This window comes from Sinocyclocheilus anshuiensis, unplaced genomic scaffold (genome assembly GCF_001515605.1).
Source record: "Sinocyclocheilus anshuiensis isolate Anshui unplaced genomic scaffold, SAMN03320099.WGS_v1.1 scaffold1402, whole genome shotgun sequence".
Classification (NCBI taxonomy): domain Eukaryota; kingdom Metazoa; phylum Chordata; class Actinopteri; order Cypriniformes; family Cyprinidae; genus Sinocyclocheilus; species Sinocyclocheilus anshuiensis.
This window is the reverse complement of record NW_015554156.1, coordinates 96,403-104,834: the sequence shown is the minus strand read 5'-3', so window position 1 is coordinate 104,834 and position 8,432 is coordinate 96,403. Positions and strand designations below refer to the sequence as shown.

At 42.0% G+C, this 8,432-nt stretch overlaps 1 protein-coding gene across 1 annotated transcript in view; it reads right to left on the bottom strand.

Moving 5' to 3' along the window:
- Positions 1 to 2,279: 2,279 nt before the first annotated feature.
- The window catches only part of LOC107670791 (Fc receptor-like protein 5), a 20,000-nt gene continuing 13,847 nt past the window's right edge, over positions 2,280 to 8,432 (bottom strand). Inside the window, exons 5-8 of the mRNA XM_016463560.1 lie at positions 4,301 to 4,576; positions 3,909 to 4,193; positions 3,540 to 3,818; positions 2,280 to 2,407 (exon numbers count right to left, since the gene is read on the bottom strand). Of these exons, the coding sequence (XP_016319046.1) occupies positions 2,280 to 2,407; positions 3,540 to 3,818; positions 3,909 to 4,193; positions 4,301 to 4,576 (968 nt within the window). The remainder of the gene's footprint in view (positions 2,408 to 3,539; positions 3,819 to 3,908; positions 4,194 to 4,300; positions 4,577 to 8,432) is intronic.

Below are 8,432 nucleotides of genomic sequence, written 5' to 3'. Positions count from 1 at the left end.
TTCTCACCGGTGAATGACACATGATGTAGCCCAGCGGTTAATCCAGTCCTCGTGCCAGCTCGTTAGAAGTGAGCTACGTGCATGAACCGATCTGATCTATATGATCCCTACACAGTGTTCATTGCTGAGCGGGGGAAATCCGTTGAAGTTTACTTCACTTCAGAACATGGGTTGGAATTGGGAGCCTGATGTAGTATGGTAACAAAATATGACAGTATAAGTTATCAGAACTTAAATAAATATATACTATACACTGTATCTAATTTGCATATTAATGTGTTCTTGGAGCAACATTTAATGAAAAAATAAGTGTAATAATTGGAGTAATAATTGGCAACATTTTAATAATAATATCTAATATTTCATAGGAATATTGATGTATAATTTATTTCCATATTCCCTTGTTGTGTCTCCCAAAATGCCTGATAAACATGATTTAATTCCTGATGTCCTCTACAGTGGACATGTATGAAATCAATGCCCTGTTCTGTAACAGAAAGTCATTTTTTGATTTGAAACCCCATAACGTTTTGACATAACGTCTGAGATGTTGGTTTATGAAATACAATTTGAAAAGTACATTTTAATTTAAATTATAATTACACAGATTTGAAAATTACCTTTCCCCTTCTCACACAGCTTCTGTGCACGGCACCTTCTCAGCAAACAGGGGCGCCAATTTGCCTATTCCCCACACAGTGAAATGATAGATAATAGAAAACCACTTCACGGCGGCGGCGCAGAGGATTGTTTTTTTACCTGCTCGTGCCGCCCCCCATGTATCATGAAAAAATGCCGCCCCGGGCGGCTGCCCGGTTCGCCGGTGCCAAAAACCGCTACTGGGTGGGACATTCGCTTTCAGTGCTATCAGGCTAAAGTTAGCATTTTCCAAGATCTCCTACTGCACCTTTAATGTTATTGTTTCATAGTGACACATATCAAATTTCTATAACTGTTAATTCATGTGATGTTTTCTATATTTTCTCCAGATCATGTACATTTGCGGTCATGGTAGAACAAGTTAAATATAATATTTTGTGAAAAGGTAGCACATTTAACCCTATTATGCCTAAAATTATGAGATTATACTTAAATCACTTTTTTTATATATATGATAGTTTATTGAACATTTTGACAAAATCTAAAAACTATCAAAGAAATGTTTCGTGATTTTTTTTTTCTTCCCGTTTTTAAAACATTGGACCTTTATGGCTCATATTTGTGAGAATAAGGAGCTCAAACTCCAAGAGGAAAAAACAATTTTATTCCGAGGCCCAAACTGAGCAAAAATGAGCAATTTGGTGCATATACAAATATTTATATCGAGCTAAAATTCTGATAGCTGATAATGTAAATCAATGAGATCTTTATAACAGTATAACAGACTACTTACATAAATTATATTTAAATACTTAGTTTGATGAAAACATAATACAATACAATACAATGCTAACTGAGAGAAGAACAAATACAATTATGTTTGGATAATCAGCTAAACATAAGTTGATTCAGTCAAGTAAGTGTTTGACTTGAAATTTTACTAAAACTATAAAAGTTACTTTTACTTTAAAATTCAGTAAAGATTTAAAAGCAAAGGGACATTTTTAGAATTGCACAAACTCCTTTTACTTCGACGACAAAAGGCAATATAGCATAATAAAAAATACATGCTCCGATGTAATTTGACATTATAATTGTTGTTAGTATTATTTAAAGGGCAACTTTCAATAGCTTACAGTGAATTTGACTGATACATTACGAAACTTGTTTTGGAGTAGATGATGAACAGGAGGCCTTTCTGTGTGGAGTTTGCTTGTTCTCCATGTGTTGGTTTGGTTTCTCCCACAATCTAATCTGCAGCACAGGTGAAGTAGACACTAAATTGAGTGAGAGTGTGAATGTGTGTGTGTTAGTCTTGTGATGGACTGGCCGTGTCCAGTGTGTTTCCCAGCCTTCAGCCTGAGACTCCAGCATCCTGTGACTCTGCCGTTTGGAGAATAATAGATGATTATTCCACTGTTACAGTGTACTGGCTTTGGGCTTCAGTAGATGTAACTGTGAAATACGCACAGACACACACACACACACACACACACACAAAACATTTATATTCAGTTAAATTTGACACTTTCTGTTTTGCTTCCACTGCAGGTATTGATTTACGAATCAAATAATATTTATAGATAAATATTGATCTATATAACAGATAAAAAGACAGAGGCATGTCTGTCAGTGAATGTGAATCGTTTGGGTAAAAGTCACTGAGATGAAGAGACGGATCAGTCAGAAGTTTTACCTCTCGCTCTGTAGCATTTGAAAAGCAGCACAACTGTCGCCAGCAGATACGGACAAGCTGCCAGAATAAAACTGAGGATGTTGAAGACAGAAATCTGACCTGAACCTGACACTGAAAAACAGAAAAACAAGCACATTATTGAGCAACATTACAGAGCTCCTAAAGGCTTTCAGGAAGTTTCTTGGTGAACCCAAAATGTTGTGAGTAAACACAAAAATCATTGAAATACATATTTTTTCCTCCCATGTCATATTTATTCCACCACAATGCCACCTTAGCTCTGTATTAAATAGCTAATTTACCCTTTAAATTATCATTATGTCATAATTTACTCAAACTCATGTTGTTCAAACCTGTGTGGCTGACTTTCTTTTGTGGATAAAGGATGTTTCACTTTTCATTGGATAGAAGAAAAGAAAAGAAAAGAAAAGAAAAGAAAAGGAACAAATGAAAAGAAAAGAAAATCTTTGTGTTCCAAATAAAAAAAAAAACAGGATTGAAATAACATGAGAGTGAGTAAATGATGACAATTTTATTTTGGGCAAGATTTTATTCTAATGCTGTAGTTAATGCACTCTTCATTTCATTGAATAGGACGTTGACGAGGTGTGTACATGTCAGTATATGTGTTAGTTATATTTTAATTCCTGTGAGTTATGTGAAAGAATAAACACATCTGTCAATAACTACCCTAGGGTTAACAGAACAGAACAAGGCAGATATCATTAATGTACTTAATGATATTTAAGTGTAACACTTTATTCAAGATAAAGGAGTCTGATTAGCAAGGAATATCAGAAAGCCAAGTCCTGACTGTGGCGAAAGGAGGAGCTGGGGATGGAGGAGGGTAATTTGCTCCGGAGCAAGCTGAAAAGCTGCTGAATAATACTAAATAGAGCTTATATAGGAATGGTAGGTGTCGTATTCCTATAGGTAGATGTGATCAGCTGAGAATCAGCTGATGCAAGCTTGACTCACGTGACCTGCCAGAACTAACGCTAACGCTTAATTTATGCAGCTTGTGTCATTTGAGATCCACTTACAAAGACATTTCAGATTTTCGATATCACTACAATTGTAATTTTAATGTAACTATCATGATGTGTTTCAGTAGGGAAAATTGAAAGGTAAAAATTATTTTTTTTTTCAGACATTGTCAAAACATGTTCTAATAATCGTTGACAGGTGTAACATGACAGATCAAATGAGTTTAAAATAGAGATGTTGACATGATTTGACTCACCAGTGATCCACAGTGGCTGTGTGTTACTGTTCTTTGAGTAATAGGCCGGTCGTCCTCTCTCTGCTCTGCACGTATAAACTCCTGTGTGCTGTAGAGCAGCAGGACTGAGAGTGTAAGAGCCTCCAGCTCCTCTGCTGCTGTCGGACAGATGATCATCATCTCTGAACCAGCTGAACGTCCAGCCTGTAGAGGAGCCTGTAACCTCACAGATCAGAGTCACTGAGTCTCCTTCATTCAGCCACGGCTGTAGAGACGCTCGCACTGCTGCCTGAGCTTCAGCTGAACAAAACATGAGGAGTTATAGAGCCACAGAGAGACTGAGAGAGAAGCTGTTCACACTGATAATAATGAACAAACACACAAACTCACCTGATACAGTCAGTGTAACAGCATCACTGCGCTGAGAGCTTTGTGTTCCCATCTGTCCTGTACAGGTGTATTTACCGCTGTGAAAGTGATCAACACTCCTGATGTTCAACTCTTGTGTTGAGATTCGACTGACAGAGTTTTTATGTTGGTAGTTTGTTCCCTCTGTTTCCCATCTGTACGTCCACTCAGTGTCTCCTCCCCACTTTATATCACATCTGAGAGTGACTGTTTCTCCTCTGAACACTCGTTCATCAGGCCGTACCGTCACCACAGCTTTAGGACTCACTGTACAAACACAGATTATTGCATTAATGTTAGATTCAAAGTTTTAGATGTTCTGTAGATATTGTCTCTGATCTGTATGTTGTCTCAGATACTATGTTTTCTCTCACCTGTAACATTTACCCACAGTGCATCACTGTATTGTGTGTAGTAGACTGGTTTCCCTCTTCCAGCTCTACACCAGTACTGGCCTCCATCAGACACTGAATCAATCTTCACTCTGTAGTAGTTTGTTTTTGTCTTCTTTGTCTCAGAGTTCAGTGTGTGTTCGTACCAGTAAAAGTCCCATCCAGGGGACAGATCCATGTGACAGGTCAAAGTCACTGTGTTTCCTGTCAGTGCAGCTCCTGCAGCATCTGGCATGAGTTCAGGCTTTGGCTTCGGATCTGCAGGAGAACAAGAACAGATTTAGATCCTGAAGAGTCAGAGTTCAGCTGTGTGAGACAAATCACTGAGTATAAACCTCATGTAAGATTTGAAGAATCTCAGACACTTTTGGTGCTTTTCCACTGCATGATACGGCTCGGCTCGGTTTCTTCTTCTTCCGTTTTTTGGCATGTTGCACCCTGTGTGCATATCGCCACCTACTTTTGCTGTTATGTAGTCATGGTTTATTTATAATTATACTACGGGGCCATTGAATGCTTGAATCTGATTGGCTGACGAACGTTCTAAGGTGTGCAATTATTTTCAGGGAAACGCACAGCAAATGTAGTTCCAGGCAGCTCTGGACCGCATTACATGTCCATATCCTGCCAAATGATTTCTGTTATTTCAAAGGTCTTACAACAGCACAATAACCAAAATCCACAACAACACTGGCCAGACAAATAAATATAGTAAGCAATATGATAAAAACAACAGACCATTTCTGTCACGAATCATATTGACTCTCTCACTACACAGACTGTTACACGTCACCACGGACTACATTTCCCATCATCCATTGCACTGATTGCACACATCTGTAACCAATCACACACCCTACATAAGCCATGGACTTCCTCTCTCTCACTGCTGAGTATTGTATGCGCATATCGCTAGTCAGTGATAGCTACGTTACGGAGCCTGCTTTAAGTTTCCTAGTCTTAGCTTAGTCTTGCCTTGTCTGTTTTCTCTGTTCTGATCATTGCCTGTGTATTTCGGATTACCCCTTCGTCTCGCCCTGTTTGGATACTGTTTACCCCTCGCCTGGATCATCGCCTGTGTTTCGGAATTACCCTTTGGATTACCCTGTTTGGACTTTGTTCGCCGGAGATCGCCCCCACGCCCGTCCACTGGACTATTCTTGTGTCTTGCCCTCAATATATCTGTTTGCCATCGTCTGACCCTCGCTTGTGTTGACCACGTCCTTAAATAAAGCTTGCGAATGGATCTGCATGTCTCACGTCTTGTTTGCCCGTAACAGAATACTCAGCCACACAAGGATCCAGCAGCTTCTCGGATGGACATTGGCCAGGTATGGATACGGCAAGAATATTGTTAGCCCTTAGACAGGCACACGATCACACGATCTCTGGAAGGCTATATTCAAGAGTATTTAGCCATCGCTCATTATTCAGATCTGCCAGACTGTGTACTGTTAGATTTTTTGGTTACACTTTACTTGAAGGGGTGTGCATAAGACTGACATGACACCTTCATAATCATGACATGACAACTACATAATCATGACATGACACGTCACGAATATGAAGGTTTTTTATGCATGTTTATGACAACTGTCATTAAGTGTCATTCACTCAGTTATGTAATTTGTAATGCAAAGATGACATTGTTTGAGATGTCTTTGTTATGGGCTATGGTTAGGGGTAGGGTTAGGTCAAATAATGTCATATTTGCATAAAAAATTACGTAACTGAGACAATGACACTTAATGAAAGTTGTCATAAACATGCATAAAACCTCCTTCATATTTATGCGCCGGAGATCGACCCCATGCCCGTTCACTGGACTATTCTTGTGTCTTGTACTCAATGTATCTGTTTGCCATAGTCTGACCCTCGCCTGTGTTGACGACGTCCTTAAATAAAGCTTGCGAATGGATCCGCATGTCTCGCGTCTTGTTTGCCCGTAACAGAATACTCGGCCCCACAAGGATCCAGCAGCTTCTCGTATGGACATTGGCCAGGTATGGATACTGCAAGGATATTGTTAGCCCTTAGACAGGGCACACGATCGCTGGAAGGCTATATTCAAGAGTACTTAGTCTGGCAGATCTGAATAATGAGCGATGGCTATGTACTGTTCTAAGACTTTTTTTGTGAGGGTATCAATGAATCTCTAAAGACACGATTAATCCGTGAGGGTCCCCATTCTTCTCTAAGTCAATTTATGGATTATGCTTTGTTGACTGTTGGTTCATCGTTCACTGTGGATGTTGCGGCGGGTCGCGACCTCACACACACTCGAGTAATGGCGGCTGCACTAGAGCATGCTCACAAAATGGCAGCGACAGCGGAGCCTGATCGCAAAATGGCGGACACAACAGTGGCCCGTTATGTCACAGCTGCCAATCCTGAATCAAGTCAAGTCACAGTTGATCTTCATGAGTCTAGTCAAGTCATTGTTGATCTTCATGAATCAAGTCAAGTCACAGTGGATCTTCATGAATCAGGTCACGTCTCAGCTGAACTTCCAGAGTCTCGTTACGTCCCAGCTGAACTTCCAGAGTCTCGTCACGTCTCAGCTGAACTTCCAGAGTCTCGTTACGTCTCAGCTGAACTTCCAGAGTCACGTCACACCACAGCTGATCTTCCAGAGTCACGTCACATCATAGCTGATCTTCCAGAGTCACGTCACATCACGTCACTTCCTGTCTGTTGCACCCAGATCCTCAAGGACTGTTCTTCAGTATCCCAGACTGGCATCCAGCATGGAGGACCCACCGCTGGTGTCGGCACGTGCAGTTGGTATCCCTAAACCATCGCTCTCAAGCCCTCCAGTTCCTGAACTATTTCCCCTGTCTGTTGCGCTTCCCACAATGGGGATCGCTTTATGGTGTATTTGGGCTGCATACACCACCACTGAAACTTTAGAAATGGCGGTGGCCACTGTGAGGTCTCCCAAGGTGGAGGCTGATGCTGCAGATCCTCCCGAGGTAGTGGTGCACGCTGCCGTGTTCCCCGAGGCGATGGCGCCCACTGCAGCTTCTCCAGAGGTGGTGGCCCATGCTGCAGAACCTCCCGAGGCGGCGGTGCTCACTTCTGCTCCTTGCTCGGTGGTGGTGCCCAGCAATACACGTTCAGCCTGTCATGTCACGTCTGACATGCTGAACTCGTTGCTGTTCCTGTTTTGTTAAGGAGAATATTCATGAACTTTCCCTGTTTCCTGATGGTACGGCTGTAGAATATTGCAAATGATCCTGATTTTGAACTTTCTGTCATTCCTGTTTCAGTCTGTAAGTCTGATGTTGTAGACTCAAGTAACCTTGTCACAGCCCAAAGATCTGCCTTTGACCTCTTAACTCTGTCTGTCATGAGCCCAGAAACTACAAAAACAATCCATGTCTGTCCCATTACCTCTGTTATTTCCCAAAAGACCACTAATGAACTGTCTATCTATCCTGTTTCAGTCAGGAATTCTAGTTTTGAGCCATATGTCTGTCCTGTTTCGACCAATGAGACTGATTTTGAATGGTCTGCCTGTCTAGTCTCAGTCAGTGAGTCTGTTTTGAACTGTCTGCCTGTCCAGTTTCAGTCAATGAACCAGATTTTGAACAGTCTACCCATTCAGTGGTCACCAGGGAGACTATAGATGAACTTCTTGTGTTCCCTGCCTCGGTCCTTCAGACCGTGAATGTTTCCTGTTTTTCAAGTTTATCCAGGTCCCAGTTCCTGCCTTGGGTTCCTGCTCCAGCCTGGTGGTCTTCTAAACTGCTCTGGTGGTCTTCTGTTCTGCCTGCTCCGCCCTGGTGGTCTTTTGTCCCATCTGCTCTGCCCTGGTGGGCTTCTGTTCCGTCGTGGAGGTCTTCTGTCCTTCTATGGTGGACCAGTCCCCGGTCTCTCCACTTCCACGTGGACCTGGCCCTCCATCCCTCCCCCTGTTCCGCCTCCACTCCACCACCCTCCGGAATCGTAAAGTGTTTTGGAGCGTCTGGAAGCCGCTCCTTGTGGGGGGGCTCTGTCACGAATCCTGTTCATGGACTTCTGCTCGCTTGCCACCAGAGGCTGCCCTCCCGTTATATAGACCCTCACATCACACAGCCTGTCACACATCACCCTGGACTACATTTCCCATGTT